This window comes from Syzygium oleosum, unplaced genomic scaffold (genome assembly GCF_021117445.2).
Source record: "Syzygium oleosum isolate NSW1041296 unplaced genomic scaffold, Sole_v2.1 Sole_v2.14, whole genome shotgun sequence".
In the NCBI taxonomy this organism is placed as follows: Eukaryota; Viridiplantae; Streptophyta; class Magnoliopsida; order Myrtales; family Myrtaceae; genus Syzygium; species Syzygium oleosum.
The window spans coordinates 2,782,374-2,803,293 of record NW_026607498.1 but is presented as its reverse complement, the minus strand read 5'-3'; the positions used below and the strand labels follow the sequence as shown (position 1 = coordinate 2,803,293).

The 20,920-nt window shown below is 39.7% G+C and overlaps 1 protein-coding gene across 2 annotated transcripts; it reads right to left on the bottom strand.

The window, feature by feature from the left end:
* Positions 1–12,885: 12,885 nt before the first annotated feature.
* On the bottom strand, positions 12,886–19,590 carry LOC115684485 (uncharacterized). Of its 2 annotated transcripts, XM_030609227.2 has the most exons (7): positions 19,302–19,590; positions 19,154–19,192; positions 18,441–18,578; positions 15,450–15,589; positions 15,273–15,349; positions 14,078–14,178; positions 12,886–13,698 (listed from the first exon to the last, which is right to left on the bottom strand). In XM_030609227.2, exons 1-7 carry the CDS (start codon positions 19,443–19,445, stop codon positions 13,261–13,263), a joined length of 1,077 nt encoding a protein of 358 aa, XP_030465087.2. In that variant the 5' UTR covers positions 19,446–19,590; the 3' UTR covers positions 12,886–13,260. The 2 variants fall into 2 exon arrangements, with proteins under 2 accessions (XP_030465087.2, XP_056173877.1); XM_056317902.1 differs by lacking the exon at positions 18,441–18,578.
* Between the last annotated feature and the right edge of the window lie 1,330 nt (positions 19,591–20,920).

Here is a 20,920-nt window from a genome sequence, read left to right as displayed (position 1 = left end):
TTGACTACCATTGTTGCGGGATGAAACAAGACTACAAAAATGTCGGAACAAGTGGGAAGAAAGAAAGGGACGAAGGCTCCGTTTGTTTCGCGAAAAGTGAATGGTTTGGAAAATGTTTTTATTACTAGTGATCACTTGTATAGGGTGAAATAATTAGTAAATGAAAAATATTTTCATTATCGACAATAATTTATGTATAGACATTTTCGTGGATGATAAAAATATTTTTCATTCATTCATTTTTGTGATATAAGCACTCCTTTTTAGAAGAATATTTTTCAAATCATTCATTTTCCGCGAAAGAAATGGAGCTGAAGTTTGATTCATTTTTTAACTTAAATGAACAGAGAACATGTGTTGATACAGTGCCAAATCCGCAATGGTGGATAACGTGCCCAATTTTGGATTTTGTTCCTCGAATCTATGTCTTTTATGCTATCAGACTCTCAAACTTTTAATTTGTACAAACATATTCTCTAACTTGCATAGTGGAATGACTAGTGAAATTGAGCCCTTTTGTTATTAGCATACTTAATCATGTGGGAAAAGTGTCAGAAAAGTTATAAACCTATTGCATTGGTGTCAATTTAGTCCTAAATCTTTTATCTTTGTGCCAATTCAATTATTCATGCTAATTTTGGCCGAATATTACTGACGTGGACACCGACCGGCTTACATGGCACTGCCGGCGCTGACGTGGACAACCTTTAATAATATTTTAATATTTTTTCGAATTATTTCTTTTCTTTTCTTTTCTTTTTCTTTTCTTTTTTTTTCCTTCCCTTTCTTCCTCCTCCAGCCGGTCACTGGACCGGCGACTGGCCAGAGGCCAAGGCCGACGAGGTTGGGTCTCACCCATGGCCGGCGAGGCTCGACCCTCGCCAGCCCAGCGCGAGATCGCCCTCGCGGCCATCTGCTGAGGTTGAAGGTCGCGACCTTGCAACCTCAGGCGAGGGCTTGAAGCTATTCGAACCCCGACTAGGACAAGAATAAAAGCTAAAAAAAAACAATAAATATCTCTCTCTCTCTCTCTCTCTCTCTCTCTCTCTCTCTCTCTCTCTCTCTCTCTCTCTCCACGTGCACACTGGCACAACCACAATCACAACCGCCATCACTATTGGACACTTCTAGTGTCCTTGTCCCTTATCGAGCTCTTTCCATGATAACTTCAGTTTTCACCCACGAGCATCATGTCCCTAAAACCACTATGCTAACTCCAGCCACCACCGGAGTCATCAAGCTCATTAGATAGAGCTATTCTAAAGCTATTTAAACTCCCAATGTGCAAAATGGGGCGTTGGCGAGTCATTTGCCCTAGCTCTACCTATGCAATTGTTTACCAAGCCTCCCAATCGTAACCATGACGAACAATCAAACATTCGAAGAAGTAAATAGCAAGCGGAATCTCAAAGTCACATGAATTTGCATGGTTTGATAATATTGCCTAATTGAATACATATAAATAAGCTTGAAACTAGTATAATATATTAGAGAGAGTAAAGGTCAACTGATAAATGTTGAAGTGAATAACAACGTGGTCTAGACATATGATTTGGCTGGGTGAAGACACCGAAAAGTGAGAAGTATGTCCAAAACTTAGCAAGAAGGGTAGAGACAAACAGTCGAGCACGAGCCAAAAGATATCGAAGGACAATCCTTAAAAGGATCATTCACATGTCCAGAATAGTTGCTATACGTCTTAACAACTTAATACGATATTTGAGCTTTTAAAATATCACCACACTTTCTACAAGCTACCGTCTTCAATACACTTGATTGGTTTTTCCCCCTATTTTTTTTTTCTAAATTAAACCCCAGCTGTGAGATTTTGGCCACAAGTGTAACGATCGGCTCATTTCCTATGCGAGGCAAGCTCTCAAAAGAATTACTATTAGTAATCTTACAAAGAAGTGACCGTTCAGGGTATGGTAGGTGTTTACTTGTGAATCGCTTAACAAGACCTTTCCTATTCGATGTGGAACTTTTTTGTGCCCCACTTAAAGAACCGACATCCTCGTCAGTATAGGTTTGTATCGCCCAACAATACTTCTCCTCTTCGATGTGTAGTCCAATCTATCTCTGCACCTTCCACCATCCTAGAAGCTTTGTAAGCATCCCATTTTACTCGAACCCTCTTTTACCTCCCCATCCAATGTTGGACTTTGGTAGGTCACAATAAGAGGAAAAGTGTTAGAAGAGCCCTAAACTTTTTGCATTGGTGCCAATTTAGTTCTAAACCTTTTTTTGGTGCCAATTTAGTCCTAAACATTTTGTCTTTGTGCCAATTTAGTCATTCCGGCTAATTTTAGCCGGATTTTACTGACGAGGACATTGGCTGGCCTACATGGCATCGCCGGCAATGATGTGGATAACTTTTAATAATATTTTAATAATATTTTTATATTTTTTTGATTTATTATTATTTTTTCCTTTCTTCTTCCTCTAGCGAGCCCCGCCGGCCATTGGCAAGGCTCGCCCTCGCCAGCTACGGCGACGGAGAGCCTCGCCAGCGGCTGGGTGACGCTCGCCCTTGCAGGCTCGCCGGCCAGCACGAGGCTCGCTGGAGGCCAGGGGGCCTCTGGCGAGGATCGAGCCTCGCCGGCTAGTGCAAGGCTCGCCCTTGCGCAGGCAGGGGACGGCCTTGCCTTGGCCAGATCTGGCGAGGTTGGCCCTTGCGTAGGCTAGGCTTGCCTCGCCGGGCATTGCTCGCGCCAAGGTGAAGCTCGGTGAGGCCGCCGTGGCCTGTGCAAGGGCCGGCCTCGCCAGATCTGGCGAGGGGAGTCCTTGTCGGGGCTCGCCTAGGCCACGTCGGGCCTCGCCTGGCCTAGTTGGGTGACGACGACCCTCGTCCAGGCGAGTGCAGCCCGCCTGGCCATGGCCGGTGGCCGGTCACCGGCAATGGGAAGAAGGGAGGAAAAAAGGAAAAAAAAAGAAAAAAATAATTAAAAAATCGAAAAAATATTAAAATATTAAAATATTATTAAAAATTATCCACGTCGGCGCAGGCAGTGCCACGTAGGCCGACCGGCATCTACATCAGTAAAATCCAGCCAAAATTAGCCGGAAGGACTGAATTGGCACTAGTTCAAAAGGTTTAGGACTAAATTGGCACAAAAAAAAGATTTAGGACTGAATTGGCACCAATGCAAAAGGTTTAGGACTTTTCTGACACTTTTCCCTCACAATGAGTATACTTACCAAGGAAACCTTAGCGATGCCTACGCAATGTGCATGCCATTGCACCAACTATCACTTTTGCAATACACTCAATAGCTAACCAAGGTACACAAGGACACATGTACATGATCTAGTTATACTGTCATAGTATATGGTGCAATCTGATGACAGCTAGAAAGAAAATTTCCTGGCACATAAGTTTAGTTGCCTTTTATAACTCGTACGACATAACTTTTTGATTTTTCCCATGAGGGACTAAATGTGGGAACTTGGCATGTTACTCCAGTTGTTCCTTCCGCAAAATGTGATAGCACCTCATTTCAAATGCAAGTAACATGTGCAAATTCTAGGGAACATCACATAACGAAGGGCACAGTAACACATGCACACCAAATCCCCTTTCCCTCACATTGGAAATGTGATAAAATTGATTTCTCTCTCTCATCTATACATATGCCCAATTGAAATTGCATGAGCATTAAGCAAAGAATGACGAACTGCAGCATGATGGAAAACAAAGCGTGCGTGCACTTTCCATTTCCCACTCGCCAATTTGGGGGCTGACACTCTAACTGACCGACTGCGCCCTACAAAAACAGGCCTCCTCTCGTTTTGCTCTTTTAGAAGTTGCCCGCTTTGGTCAAGGCAATCCACATTCCAAACTGGCCATCCTTCGCGCCGTTTGCCCCCAGAGCACCCAAATGCTTTTTTGGAGTGGGACCTATGTCGAGTGACCTCATTTCTCTCCTGTAGCCAATCGGAGGACCGAGTGTATGCGCGCGGGGCACGCCCGTGGCGGGACCCGCTCAATCATCATCGTTCGCTCCTAGCTATCCCCGCGGAAGTATGTTACGCGACGCTTACGATGGATGGCCAGTTTAGAGTGAATCTTTTAATGATTGTTTTAATGACGAGCGTTTCGGACTTTTCGGCGTGTAAAACCCTAAGCTCAAATCACCTCGTTTTTATCCTTTCATAGGCCGTTCCTAAAAGCACAGACTCTTAACATTTCTTGAGTCGCTCCTAAAAGCATAGACTCATGCGACTAATAAAAGCACATTCACATTTCAATGACGATCAAACTAACTTCTTTTTCTTCATTTGATTTTTATATTTGCGTAACCTATTGATACGGTATCACCGAACTAATTAAGTGTGCCAACTTCTTAATGTGCATTACCCTTCAAAATTCATAAATACATAGAAGAGTATTCGATTGGTTTAGTGATATCGGCTCAATATGTCTGGTACGAGGGTTGGTAATAAACTTTTCCTAATCTCTAACGCGCACGCTACCGAGTGAATAGAGCGCTTTGCCGTCGAAACAAAATGACATTTTACATGACTTTGGTGTTTGCTACATCGTATTCTATCTGAATCTTTGAATCTAATGAATCTAAGATCACTAATCCATTTTGCAAGTTTATGTTCTGCAGCGTATGAAATTACTAACCTCAGCAAAACAAGCGCCGTTTTGAAACTCCTAGCTGAAGTTAGCCGAGCCGATGAAGACGTCAAATGTAGGCTGTGATCGTCAACCTTCAGTCGCTCTTTCTTTTTCTCAACAAACCATCAGTCTCTTTCACATACGCTATATAATTGAACAAGTCTTCACTTGCGGGAAAAAGTACCAAAACAGTCATAAACCTATTGCATTGGTACCAAATAAGTTCTAAACCTTTCAATTGGACAAATTCAGTCTTAAACCTTTTCATATTGATACCAATTTAGTCTATCCGGTCAATTTAGGCCGGAAAACGTTGACGTGAACGCCGGTTGTTCTACGTGGCATGACCGACGGACGATTGGCGCTGACGTGGAATTTTTTAATACTTATTTTGAATTTTTAATATTTTTCCCTTTTTTTCCTTTTTTTTTCTTCCTTCTCCTTCCTTGGGCTTGTGGCCGGTCACCATAGGCAAGGGTCGCTTGGCGAGGGCTGGACCCTCGCCCCTCGCCCATGCCGCAAGGGTCCAGCCCTCGCCTATGGCCGGTTGCTAGCCATGATCGAGTACTGGCCATAAGCAAAGGAAAATGGAGGAAAAAAAAGAAAAAATATTAAAATATTCAAAAAATTATTTAAAATTATCCACGTCAGCGCCGCCCGAGCCACGTAAGATGACCGGTGTCCACATCAGCGATTTCTAGCCTAAATTGGCCGGATGGACCGAATTGGTATCAATGTGAAAAGGTTTTTGACTAAATTGGTATCAATGTAATAGGTTTATGACTTTTTTGGTACTTTTCCCCTTTACAGGCGAATCGATACTATAGAGATGAGACCTTATCATTATATCAAAATTCCCTCTATATTTTGTACTTTTTTTTTGGTCGAAATCTATATTTTGTTCTTTGATTATTTGTTTTGTTATTATGAAATTATGAAAATTAATAAAAGGACATGCATATAGAATTGAAGGTGCACAACCCAAGTGAAGAATACAAATGTCTTTGAAGTCACTTTCTTAGAGAGATTATTGCTTACTATATGATCGTAAATTGTTTTTATTAGATCTGCTAGCAATGTGGTCGATGTGATGGATCTGTTCAAAACAAAGGTCCAAGACTAAGTTTATGTCTCTATAAGATTATACATAGAGACAAGGGACGTGATAAATTGAGAATTATTGGTCATTTATAAAGCTACACATTGCCTAACTACCCTTGCATTGTTTGGACAATGTACATGTGTGCCATCAATAAAGAATTATAAAAATTAGTAATAGATTTTTCATAGAATTATGTCATATACACATATGTATATTATACATATGTAAATATATATATTACTCGAACCCGTGATTATTCATTCTACCGAGCCTTCAAGGTCTCTTGCGTGAGGCCCGCATAAATCTTATCTAACACGACCAATTATGCGCAGCTTTGAGGGCGAAAAAATCGCGCATTATTTCCCCACTCAACAAGGGTTTCTAAAAAAAACAAGGGTTTCTAAAACAGGTTAAATGCATGGAGAAATATCTTCTTTTCACTCAGACAAATATCAACTTACCAAATTATCATGAATTGAAGAAGCGCTCTCAAAACAGGTACATTTCGAGCAACAAACGATGGTGTGCCCAGAAAGTAAACTAGGAACTTCGGCAAATAATTAAAACAAAATTGATGACAACCTCGATATTTTAGCTCATCTTCTAAACTTGGCAATTTACCAATACGATGTTGCTTATAGAAAGTCCCTGCCTCACCCCATTACTCGAATCAAAACATTCCAGTAATAGTCGGCTTCTAGGGTTCCACGAATCGAGACCTGTGGTGAATGGAGTTCCTAAAACTGATCATCACCGGCCAAGTTCAAAGATGGGTGATTGGGTGGAAGGTATAGCGGCTGGCCAATGAAATATCTACCAACTTTTTTGGGGAAAAAAGATGAAATTATTGACGTAGTGTCAATTTCGATCGGGTACAAGTAATTATTGGCGATAAAGGTGGATGATCCGCGTTCCTAAACTAATCATCACTATCACTTGGGAAGTTTAAAAGATGGTGTGATTGGATGGAAGATATAGCGGCTGGCCAGTGAAATATCCACCAACTTTTTAGAGAAAGAAAATGGACAGTTTTCAATGATATTTCTAGGAAATTGTTGATATACTGTCAATTTGATTGGGTGCACACGACATTGGCGATAAAGTTAGGATGATCTTGCTTATTCCCAAAGACTGATGTCAACCCCACTTCCCAAAATGTCAGAAAGCATCTTACTTTGCGTGCGCATTCGATGTGGAAGTATGCCATCATTTTCTCCCTGACATTGACATAGACGTTAGGTTGTGGGGGTCTTTAACCGAGAGAAATTGTGGCGCATTGAATCGGATAACATCACAGTCCATAAGATCATGCAAGATCCAATTTGAATCTTCTTCCAACACTATCGTTGTGCTGTTAACTTGATGATCCATAATAAATTTCATTTTCACAATTTTTCGCTTGTAGTTGTGCAAGCCCAATTGATTATAGCATGAGCTCGAATTTGAAGTCAATACATTGGATTACACAATAGAGGTGACCTACAACTTGACAACAGACTGAACATGAAATGAATTAGAACAAATAAAGAGGAAAATTTACGAGATGCTGAAGTAAACATAGTTACATAAAAGAACGGCCATAACGAGTTGATTTCGTGATTAATCACTAAAACTGTTGGGAGCACGTAATAGAAACTTGATACTTTTGTCCAGAGAGATCACTAAGAGGGAGCCTAAGACTGAGTTCATCAATATATCTAGTTAGACTCACATTTATTTAAAAGCTTAAGCTAATAGTTATGGGCCAACTTAGAACTATTAATTGCTCCACACCACATCAATTCTCCGATGTAAGATTTTTCTAATACAACTAATACGTGCGTCTCAACAATCTCCCTTCACGTGTGAGCTCGGTGTTAGGTTTGCTCCCTTTTAATTCATGTATTTTTATGCACCAACATATTTCAACTTGAATCTCCATCAATGCCCACCTTCATCCCTGATCTTTTTCTCTAGACCAAACCATAAAGACTACCATTGGGACGTCATTGCTACATCACAACGCCCACTGCTTGAAAACCGCGTTTCTCAGCAAATTTCTTTATTGAGATATTCACCAAACACCGATAATACTGAGAGTGAGCTACCAATCAACCATCGGCTCTAATGCTATTTGTTGGGGATGCACAGTAGAAGCCCGATACTTTCGCGTGGGGAGATCACCAAGAGGGAGCCCAAGTCCTAACTGGTCAACAAAGAGCAAGGTCTTCCCACCAATGTCGTGGAGGTTTGTATGTAGAACCACTCACTTCGTCTATAGCATGCATTGCTTTTGTAAAACAGTTAGACTTTTTGCAAATTCTCATTATATGATTTGTTCAATTTTTGTAAATAGGGTCTTTCAAGCAAATTGATTTCCTCGTGTTCTACAGACTGTTCACCTTTTATTGGTCTGTCCAAACTTTAACGAACCATCCTTCTACAGCTTGTTCTCCCTCTACAAATGTTCTTCTAGACTTATAGATGCATTTCCCGTTCAATAGCTTCTTCTACTTCTACAGAGTCAAAACGTTTCCATGCATTATACATCCGGTTGTTAATACTCCACTACATATGGCTTGTGTGTATAGAAGTTGTTCGTTCTATACACTCAAACACCCATGTTAGTAGCCTTTTATTATATGAAAATCTTCAAAATATCAAAGAGGATTTTCTCAATGATCTTTCATTTTTTATGATGACAAAACAATCTATTCCTTTATGCAGATGTATTACATGGATTTTCTCAACGATTTTCCGCCCATCAAATGCTTTTCTCACAAATTACGACAAAGTAATGGCTAGAGAACGTCAAGTGAATCTTTATATATTTAATTTTATAGTAGCAAATAAAAGTAAATTTGAGAAAAACATAAAATAAATCTTTTAATCATCGTTGTATTTAAATTCTTCATTTTCTTTGTTTTACAGATTTATGTTATTTCATCATATTCCACAATGTCCATATTGTAGAAAGGTGTTTTGAGGAAGCAAATCAGTCACTTTTTCACAAGTGACGAAGTACAACCTGAGAATGCCCCTCGAATTCCCTTTTCTTTAGGGCAGTCTTTACGACAAGTTGCTAAAATATTTGTGTGCATTATGCAAAGTCCTTAGAAATGATATATGCCGAGATTTGCACAGCTGATTGAATTTTGTATTTGTTGTTGCACTTAATATTAGAATGTAAATTTATACAAATAACATGGGATATCTCATTCGATTTGCAGGAAAGTACACAAAACATTTCATCCACATACATCGGGTAAAGTGTTGATGACATCAACACTTGTTATTATAGTGATAAAACGTCTTGCATCCGAAAAAAAAGATAGAGTTCAATATCATTCGTCATGATGTATCAACCTTTGAAAGGGGGTAAAATTAGAACCCTTTGTGGTTCTCAACTCGTGATTCGAATACATAAGTTTGCCATATTCAAACATAAAAAATTTCTAGAAGGGAAAAAAAGAGAGGAGGAAACGATTAAAATAGGCGAATGTCACATCCTCTTAAAAAGAGAGAAGCCATTTTGCAAATGTCAAATTTCCCGAAAATGCTTCATGCAGGCGATTTTGTAATTTGAGGAGGAAGAAGAAGGATCCAGAGGGCGAATCCCATTGCTAAAAAGTGCATGACTAGTCCCTACGACAAAAGTATAACCATGATGGTTTCGGTTTATCATGATGGTATTTGTATGGTATGTTGTCTCCCACTAATCCTCATACAATTTTTGGTGAACGATATACAGAAAAAGATAAGATGAAAATGATTTGGAAAAATGTGGAGGGGAGAAAGAAAATAGGAAAGCAAACACATATCTAGGGAAGGAAAAGTTAGGATTCATTTTTCATCTCATTGTATAGACATACTCGCATTTTGTATTTCTATGTTTTCCTCCTAAGATGAACATTGTGGGTAGCTATGAAACTATGATCTCGTGACATCACTAAATAATTGTGCTCCAACTCTCGGGTTATTGTCAATACTTGAAAGCGTGGAAGCGAGACAAAAAGAGAAATACAGGGGAAGTCAATAAAAAAAAAAGCGTGCGTGATAGAAATGTAAAATTTTGTGGGATTGCTGCCTAATGTTTTAAAAGTTTAAGCGGTCGGATCAATGTATCGTATAATATTCGAACGTTCTAACCCTCTCCCTTGCTCATAAGAAAGGAGAGAAATAGGAATTTAGGATCTTCTGCTTTGATATCATGTAAATTTCCATCAACTGTTCTAAAAGTTTAAGTCGTTAGATGAATGCGTTATTTAATATTCAAATATTATAATAAAAAGTACGTATGTAGATGGAAAGAGAGAATAAAAAGGGCATTTGGCGGGACAAAAACCCTACTTTCTCTAAATTTTCAATAGTGGTACGAAATGGATGGCGCAGAGCATTTGTCAATCCACAAATTTGTCCGATGCAAAATAAGAGTTTGGCAAAAGAGGGAAGAACGACAAATTTGGGATCATTACCATACAATAGGACGTCATATATTCTGATATCTCCCCAAATTGAAAAAGTGCAAAAGAGTGCCAATGGTCCAATGATGGATACTGAGAGAGCCTTTCCAATTGCATGATTGCACCCAAACCCAATTTATTTCAATGGGGGCATGAGTCTCCTTTTGACTGTGGCTCGACTTTTGGGTATGGTCCAGTGATTGGATGTGTTGCCAGGAGCCATTAGAACCAAATGGAATGGCTCGTGGAGCATCATGGGGACATACATATCTCTATTTTGGTTCACAACTAAGGGTTTTCGATTGGTGTCGCGATGTCGCTCTAGAAAACTCTTCACTGTGCTCAAAGATTTCAGGAAGAACTTGTCTATCTTGGAAGAGAAAAGTTACTGGGATGACCCTTAACGAGAGCATGTCTGATCCTTCAAATCCCCAAAAGACAACTCGAAAGAAGTCGAGTACGTAATTTGGCAGATTCAATAAACGCTTACAACCGGCGCGAAAATAAAGAGATGAATTTTCGAAATTCAGGGTGACCTGTAATGTCGTCCAAACGATAAAAGGGCGCCGAAAAGCGATTTACCCTTTTGAACTATAACTCAAAGTCCATGGTTACAGATTGACAATGAATCGTCCAGGGAAGCTTTTTCTTCCATCCAAAGTATGAAATGGGGCAAGGCCATATGAAAGCGCCCATAATGTTGGAAATTCAAGAAAATGGAGCTAGGACCTTCTTTGATGAAGCTGTTTAGCATGTGATTCACGGCGAGTCAATCAAACACATCAATCTGACAACATTCCAAGTTCCCAAAAGTGGATAAGATATGCTGGTGATGTGATAGCGGTCTCTAGAATCTATAATGCATCAGATTTCAGAATCAATGCTAATGATAAAAGTGTTGACTGATGATAGAGCAGATGTTCACTATTCTTAGTCTAACCGAGAAATCTAGCACGTAGAAAGTGAATTCCAAAAGATGTTGGGAAAGCCCTTTTTGTCTTTTGCTTTTTTGATTTGGGTTGAACCGCCCCGTTCATGTGATGAATTGCTTAGTCAGGATCAACCAATGTAAATGAGAAATCATTCCACTTTGTTTTCTTACTTTACCACAACTAACTAATGAGTACCACCTGTCCACTGTAATCATTCACTTTCTATTTGGGAACTCCTAAGTTTTAAGTTCACACTTTTTTTCTTTTACACAAGCAGGAGGGTGTCATTTTCCAGTATTATTATAAATAACAAATGAGGAAGCACAAAGATTTACTTTCATAGGGCCAACTAAACGACTAAAACTATTATAATTCTGGACATGATTCCTTTTGAACCCTACAATGTACACAAGTAAGAAAGAGATTCTAGACTACTCCATTGAAATGTGACTATTCAAAGTCCAATCCAAAGCTGTAAGTAATAAGTGGAGGAAGACTAAGTATGTATAAAACTCATCAAAAAGTCGTATCTAAGCAATGTAAGATATGTTTTTAAGCGTAAGTTGGATTATAGAATGACGGGACAATTGTGTAGCGCACAAAGTAAAAGTACAAATAAGAATATGCCAGATCTATTGTATGGATTCCACTCTAAGTTAGATTTCTATAATTGATCAAACAAGGAGAACCGATATTTTTTTAGCTATCTTAAACTAGGTGAGAGGGAGCAACTAGCGAAACTGCCTCCCCTGAGCATTATCATAGGAGCTCCGCACCACTCCACATGATGTTTAGTCTATAGGTCTAAAGTATGTTTTTGCATTGTTTGAACCGAATCACTTTGCACCAAAGCCTCAATCTATCCTCCAAAGAGGTCCTTCTGAATTGCGCTAGCCCATCACTACGACCTCACCAAAATGTCAACTAGATATATGGATTGGCTCAAAGTTCAGTTCTTAGATTTGCAACACTCAGATCTCTAACTACCTGAAGGAAACCACGAAGAAGCCCTTATCCAGTTGAACTGCCGCCTTGATAGTATTAGGGGGAACCAATTATCCCTTACTCAACATGACATTTCCTCTCGAAACTAACCATAGCGAATTTAATTACACGATCTGTTTGGTGCATTGCCATGAGCTCGCAAGTTAGCGCCACATCAATAGTTTGCGCAAGTAATATAACCAAATAATCAGTTCCCTCTGAAAATGCATCGAAGAGCCAAGAGAGGACCATGCTTAGCTATCACAAGAAAGGACTCCAGTGCTAAAAAGAGAGAAGAATTTGCTTTGTGATAGTTCAATTAGTGAAACCCAACTTGGCCCAATTAGTGAACCCCAAATTGCTTAAAAGGCCAATATAGTTCAGCTCTTGCACATTAGCACAAGCTACCCACAAATGCTTCGGTTGGTTGGGGGCAAGAGCGAGACAGCGACGATCATAGAACGAAATGGGAACGATAAATCCCCAGCAGATGTCTGCAATTTGTGGGACTGGTTTTTTGAATAATGATGTTTTGGACTGTTAGGGCATGGGATCCATCGAAAGATACAACACAATGGAGGGACTTCACTAGCTTACAGACAATGGGCAATTATTGTAGGAAATGGAGCAGGCCCGGCGACCGTTCAAATCAGACTATTGAGGAACAAATGATTGAATTCTCATCTCATCACTAGCTAGGAAGGTGCAAGCAAAAGCTGCAAAACATGGAAAATTTACGGGACATTTGTTTTGGACGGGGGGTTTGGCGGGCTGTGGTCCATGAGCAACAATCATAATAAGTTTCCCGAATGTTGCACTTTTATTCCAGCAAATCAATCATGCCTTCCACAAAAGCTATTGGCCAGGGACCTCCGATGGGGGCGCACTGCAAATTCACTCCCTCCATCTTACTACAAGGATCCGCACAGTCCGACTGATGCACACATTTCGGCAGATCCCCACATCTGCATTATTTTGTATCAGATGATTCGGTCCCCAGTTGAGACCGCGATTCAAATGTCCAGATGGGACTGCAGGCACAGACAATAAAAAATATCCTGTATGCACTCCCTTCATGGAGAGTGCGCGGAGTATATCCAAAAGGGCGTGACAAAAACTCATACCTGACATTTGTGCCTTTCGTACTTCTATCCAGTCATCAACAACTACAATAAATTAACCCCTAGGTGTATCATCTTTCCTAACCCAGTGTTTGCCTGGCTTTCTAGCATTCCTCGCACTGTTTTTCCTCGTACCTGAGTTCCTATGCTCAATGGTGCCTCGTGTGTTTGAGGATCCAATGGAGTTACGGACAGAAGCAACTGCCTTGCCTTTTTGCTGCCTTAAGGCATTACTAGAATCTGTTTCCAAAGAGACAGCTTCGTCCCTTGGTTGTTGTTCCTCGATATTGTCATTCGTCGTACCAGATGTCGATGAGGTAATTGTCGGGGTTATGTACATGCCCGGCAACACAACCAAGTCCTTCTTGGGTTCAATTAAGCCATTAATTTCTTGCTGCACTTTCATAATGGTCTCAAGTCTCTGCCTTCTACTATTTTCGGAATCTGACCAGAGAAGCTCCCCATTCTCTTCAGGGACATCTCCTTCAAAACTCTGCCATGACAACCAAGAGAATGCACTTAATTACTACACCTGGCTAGTGAAAATATCAAAGACACTCTCAACTCAATACACAAAGGAAAAAGGTACTTTGACCACCGATTAAAGTTCCTTCAGCAGGATTTTAACAGAATCTCTAATGGCTGAGGACTAATTCATGGAAAAGAGAACCATAAGTTAATGGAAAGGAGAAGCATAAGTTAATGCGGCATAAGGTAAATATACCACTGACCCAAATGAGCAAAGACCACTTCTCTACTATATGCTTCTCCCCTAACCAGTTGGAGGTAACAACCAACTAATGCTGACGATGCAAATTACAGTGATGCATGCTTTAAATAATTCCTCTAGACTAATAAGTGAATTGGCATACCGATTTGGAGGAAAATGAGCTGATTAACTTAAGTACATGTTCCAAATCCTTGGCCTGAAAAACTTTCCTGCAAACTGGACAGTTTCCCTGGCTTTCTAACCCTGGATGCATGTGTAGAGTAGCAACCGACAGTCAAGTACTTGAAACTTAAGATTTAAGCATAAACAAGAGAAATTAATGTCTAAAAACAAATTAAGTACAATGACAGCACATCAGAGAACAACCCCATCAGATCATGAAGGCATGTGCCAAATAATAGTGCTAGTGTCATAATAAAGCTCCTTACAGCCTACAAGCACAAGAAGCATCGAGTAGTTTCTATCCATATAATGACAATTGACTAGATACTACTGCAAAATACTCTTTTATTTCAGTAAACATTTGTAGGTGAGAAAAGGCACTTAATTAGCATGTTACATATCAAAGATACGACCTACTTTGATGGATAAAGATGCAAACTAAGGAGTATCCCTGCCCATATCACTGACATTTTATTTGATGCTATTAGTCAGCTTGACGATAGAAACCAATGTAAGGAGGGCCAGTACCTTGTCAATGACCTGAAGGACAAAATCATTACTAACCATTTGGTGTAATGTGAAATCATGTCGTTGCATCTTTGAATAATTTTCAAAGGAGTCTTCTCCTTCCCAAGACAATTCCTATTTCGAGAAAGTTCTCTAAAGATACATTTTAAAGATCATACATTAAGTGGCCCTCAGAGATCAAGCAACATGTAGCCATACCCAGTTAATAGAGCACAAATCAAGGATCAACATAAAGAACAATGAGCAAACAGATGATCATCCCAAAGAAGATAAATATTGCATCCAAACGGGTAAAAAAAATAAATGACCTTAAACTTAGCAATCATTAAACATGTTCTGAATGCAAAGACAGCAGATGAGACTATGTCTCTGCACGACAAGCTGAAAATTTCGTGTTAGCATTTGTGTGTTAGCCAAAGCAAGTGCTCTTGTAAGATACTAACTATAAAATGAACTGAAACTACAACTCAGAGTCTCCTTAAACTGGTGAGCCTATTTTAGATGTCCAAGAATGACAAGTGGATAACCTCCTACCCTAAGAAAAATTCCATTTAAAAAAGTAAAAAAAGGAGAGAGAAGAACTAGAATAGTAATGGAAATCCACCACTTAGTCGAAAAAGGGACAGTTCTTTCAAAAACATCCATACCTTTTTCATTTCCCATCTCACCAACTTTTGTTTGTTTCTCATTTTGAAGCCAGTTCCACCACCTAATAATGCACTCACTGCCATGGTTCCAGGTGAGGAAAATCAAAGATCAAGGAGGGAAAAAAGCATATACATGAGAGACACAACTCAAAGCGCAAAGCAAGAATGCATTCTGACCTGTGAAAGCAATGGAAACAAGACATCAGCTTCATAAATGCCAAATCTAGGTGTTCTGTATCTTCAGGAACCAGAGGATACAAACACAGTGGACAGTCACCCTCTGGGTGGTTCATCTTAGAGAGGAGTTCCACTGCTTCCTACAAGAAAATTCACACAGCGAGAGCATTCAACAACAACAATCATTACTACTAAGCCTTATCCAACTCAGTAGATTGGCTATATGAACCTTTCATGCAAACTGAGCTAAATCATGTATCTAGGTTGGACAGAATAGAGACTCAAACTTGCCCAGCTGATAAATTTGGAAAGTGCCTCTTCCATCTCAGCAGGATAACATATAAATGTTTATATTACCTTCTTCATAAATCATGTTACCCTAGACCACACAGGGGATGCCTGACCAGTTCATAGACTAGTTCGGGTCTGTGTATACGAACAATTTTATGGACATTTCTCTCACATACAGTATAAATTTCAAAAAGAATTCAGAAAGAAAACTTTCAGTTGACACCATCAATTGACTGGAGCGCAGATACAAGGCGAAAAAGGTGTTTAAACATCTGAAATTTAGGCATGACCTCAAACTCTAATATTTCACCAGTTATGCATTTGTTATACTATTTTTCTGCAACATGTTAAACCATTCTATCAGATGTTTGATGATCATCAACCTGTTGACAAGGCAATTCCTACCAAAACATCACACCTAGTAGGCCATGTACTCATCATGCATGCAAAAATTAAACAACTGCTTTTCTTGACTCACTCTTTGCAGATTCGATGATTAGTTTAACTTAGGGGTGTGCAAAATGAACTGCCCGGACCAGACCGGACTAGCCGGTTTGGTCCAGTTCCCGGGAGTGTCGGTCCGGTTCCCAATTCCTAAAAGTGGAACTGGTGTCCGAGTGGTCCGGTTCCCAATTCCAAGGGGGAATCGGACCGACAGGACCGACTACATATATATATTTTTTATATTTTATTTCTTCAAAAAAATTAGTAAAATGTAAACTAAACCCACGTACAACGCTTTCCCCTTATCATTGCATCACAATGAATCTTCACTTGTCGTCGTTTCCGTCAATATGTTGAGATTTGTCACTCTCTCTCGTTATGGTGGGACAAAAATAAAATAGTGACCGGTTTCCCCGGTTCCCAAAATTGAGAACCGGTCCTCCCGGTCCGGTTCTCGGTTCCATCTTGGAACTGGACCGGACCGGGAACCGATCACCCCTAGCTTAACTCCACGAGAAGGGACAATATCACACCCAAAAACAAAAATCTCTAGTCCAGGATCATCGAAATCATGTTTTGACCCGAGAAATTTCTAGCAATAGCTCTGGTGAGGCCAGCTAATAACCAAAAAAATGGATTTAAACTTGGGCCAGCATTTGGCACTAAATAAGCCCTACAGTGTCTAAATCTCTCAGCAAATGGAACCATTGTATTGTAATATTCCCTTAACCCTGTCTGCACTTTATAATAAGAGGAGAAAATTGTACATCTTATACCAGTAGATTCCTCGTCTGAAGTAATTCTGAAACAGTTAAATACAATATTATTTCTTCTTAAAAATTATGGTTTTAAAACTCTTTATGGGTTAGAATTTACTCCACATTATCTGATAGTTTTCTAACAATTCATTTTTATATGCCCCATCCTAATCATTACAAAAGAAGCAATTTTAACGACATTGACCTAATAAACTGAGGAATGAATGTCGAATTACTGGCAGCATATAAATCTAATCTATTTCCACGATATTTCAGTCCTTACAAGCTCTTCCCATGGATATCACCTTCCAATTGCATTTAAAACATGAGACTCAGCTATGTTCATTCTCTTTTTGAACATATAACCAAGGTCATTCTTCTGTCCTTGTATGGCACTAATTTCACTTCAGACACCACTACTGTACCAAATTAACTAGATTAAGACCCCGTGAACCACAAATGTCTGAAGCAACTCAAACTTTGCTTCTTCTTTAAGGATGGGAAAAGGTTAATCCTTTCAAATTGTTTCACCAAGATTAAGAATTGACATTAAGCTGAAGTCATCAAATCAAATGGTCCATCTTCAGAAATAACTGCATTGGTGCAATGCCATTTTCAACAATAGTGAATTAATAGAATGACAAGAACACAAAGTGTATGTCATATGACCGCGCATAGTATCATTAAGGTTGAAGAATTAAGGCTAATGAATGATTGTCTCCAGCAGTCTTGCTAATAAAAATTGGTGGATAAGATTGTTAATATTTCAAAGCAAGGGACTAAAACATGAACCTGACAAAGCCTACACCCTACTACTACCTCGTCCAGCACTTTCTGTAGCTACTTATTTTTCTAGCATACTCAGAACAAGTCACTTTTGCGGGAAACATCTCATCATTTAAATGGTATCCCATTAATGTCACACAAGTAACTCCTCATATTTCTTTAACCGAGTTCTCGGTGCTAGCCACCATAGGCAAATGCAACTCACAAGCTTGAGCAGCCAACTACCTGTATGCAAGGTAGCAGCTACTTCGGCAACTCATTCAGCACAATCCGACTTCTTAACATTGTGGAGAAAGGAAATTTCAACAGAGTAGCGGCATATACCAGATGATACAGCAAAAAATCCAACAATTACCAACTAAGCTTCCACTGAGGAGATTTGAGATGCTAAACAAATTGAGCACACTTTTCTACGAGGTCAACAGACAGCACACCAAAAATAAAAAAATCAAATGAAAAGAAGGATTACCAGCAGAGAAGACAATTCAGCCCCTAGAGAGCAAATCAAGTCTGTTCTAGCCAGAAAGAAAGGACAGAGGGACATAAAAGATCCATGTATACGATTGAATTAAGGTGCCATACAAACTTAAATGAATTGAAATATGTTATTGCATGCGCGTGCACCGTCAGTGGAGCTAATACAAAGATATTTACATACAGCCAGCACTAGCTACCATCAAAGAACTTGCGTGACATATTCTACTAGAGTTACCTCACAAAGTGCTACTAGCATTGAACACGAGGAAAGTTGACGAGCTTTGTTCAATATGCAATCCAAAAGATATTTCTGCCTTATATCATCAAGACCCTTCGATTCTATAAGTTCAACACCAGGCGGGACATCCGGATACTACATAAGACAGCAAAATTAAAGTCATACAAAAGACAAAGTACAACGACTAGCTAAAAGTATAGCTTTTGCAAATTTACCGAGCAACAACCCAAAAGAGGTGCAGATCGATCCAGTAAATACCAGACAAAATCAGCAACCACAACGACGACAGCATCCACCAAGTCTCACACAATGAAAGAGAGATAGACGGATGCATTCCGTTTCAAATGCCAACCATTTATGGATAAGGCAAGGTTCAAAGTTTCGCACGATGGGGGACGAACTTCGAACCTTCACGCGACAACTCACACTATTCCCAACATACTCTATTTGCTAAAACAGTTTTAAACTTGTCCACTTCTTCACTTCAGCGAACACCGTCTTCGGAAGAGCATCACTGATCCTGAAAACTACCTGAACAGAAAAACCATTCTAGCACTGCCCAGTGGTAACTGTAGCTCAATTCCATTCAACAGTTAAGCAATCCAACAGTGAAAAGCATCCCACATCACTTCCAACCAAGTCGATCGAAACTACGCAATCCAGCGATGGTCCTTCGATCCCTACCGAAAAATTCGCAAAAAGTCGATTACCTGTGGGCCTGCGCTTATTCCGATGACCGCTTCCACAAACTGCGAAGAAGAAAACGAAGGCAACGCAAAATGAGACTCCGGGCGTTCTTGGCCTGCGAATCGCAATCGGAGAGAAGAGAGCGCATCGAAGAGGAAAGAGGGAGGGAACCTGCTGAGAGGAGACGTCGGCGGTGCGGGGCACGATGCGGACGTGGAGCCGGGGAGGATACTGGTCGACGACGGCGCAATCGCCGCCGTAGACGGACTGCACGGCCTCCACCTCCATCGCCACCTCCTCTTCGTGCCCGGCCATCGGAGGCGGGGTGGCGCGGCGCCGCGCGCGGCGGAGGAGGAGGAGGAGGAGGGGAGGAGCGCGCGGCGGTCGTGCGGCGGTGATGGATTCGAATACGCCTCCTACAAGTGGTCAGCGCGTTCGCTCCCGCTCGACGTGGCAACCGTGGCGAGCAAATAAATAATTTTGTTTTCCCTTTTTTGAATTTTATTTTCCTTGTCTATATCTATATCTATTTATTTATATGTTTAAATCAAAAAATGAGGTGCAAATTTTTCCCTTTCATTTTTTTTCCGTGAAAAAAAATATGCAAAGGGTAAAATTATAAACCCGTAAAAATAATACTATCTCCCATATTTATCATAATTCTCAATTCGTATTGTATAATTCGAATCGATTCGATAAATATATATTCGATGAATCGCTAATTACCTGAACCGTAAATAAAAATTATTGGTTCACTAAAAAAATCCATGATACGATATGAATTTATCGATTCTTACCTAGGTTTTTTTTTTATATCTTCACTTATTAAAATGATGCAATTTGTAATATTTTGCGAAATATGTTGTATTTTGATAGTTATCGAATAGTTAAACATAAATTTTGCACTTTATAAGGCAATGATTAATGATGACATATGATTTGTGATTTGCATTTAAACGTAATGTTTATTTTAATAAAACAAACGGTAATTACACGAAATTAAAATTTCTTTTTTCCAAGACCATAATTAATGTTCATAAATCAAAAAATAGCTATGACATACAATACTAAGTTTAGATACTTTTATTAAGTCTCATAACTCGATTCAGTTCAACTCTCGATTTACAATCCGTAAATTCAAGATTTTTTATTTACAATACATATATCAACAACTTCTCATATTGGAAAAAAAATACCCATTACTCAAATTGATTCAACAGAACACGTGGCTCGAGTAGTACATTGGTTCTAGTCCCAAGATACACTTGATTAGGATGATCAAGCTCTCTTAAAAGTGTATCGAAGGTATTCACTAAGAAACTAAGAATCGAAAGGATAATTTACATTGCACATTAAGAACATGAAATATCATAGGTATATTTTCTTTTCAGCATGTCATTAACGGAAAAAACATAAAAATACAACTTCCAAAGCATAATAATACTTAGGGTCATGCCACTCCCATAGAACAAATCCGAGTCATTTATGCGTTTCTCGACGTCACGTGTCTACATACTTTTTAAAACATTCAAGCCGTTTGCTTTTGGCGTTGTGTCTGATCCGGTACTTGCTCACGGGAGTCCTGTCCTGGAAGGTAATAACAAGGCTCGGAGCATCGATCAAGGGTCGGGATGGCCGGAAGGTCATGCCGGCATTCGTCTCGAGGAGGGTCGCGACACGTATTGTACCAAAAGAAAAAGAGAAAAAAGGTTCCTTCTTTACCCTATCGAAACCAAGAAAAAAATGGACTTTCAAGCTTGGCGACCAGCCATCATCTCCACCATCATCTT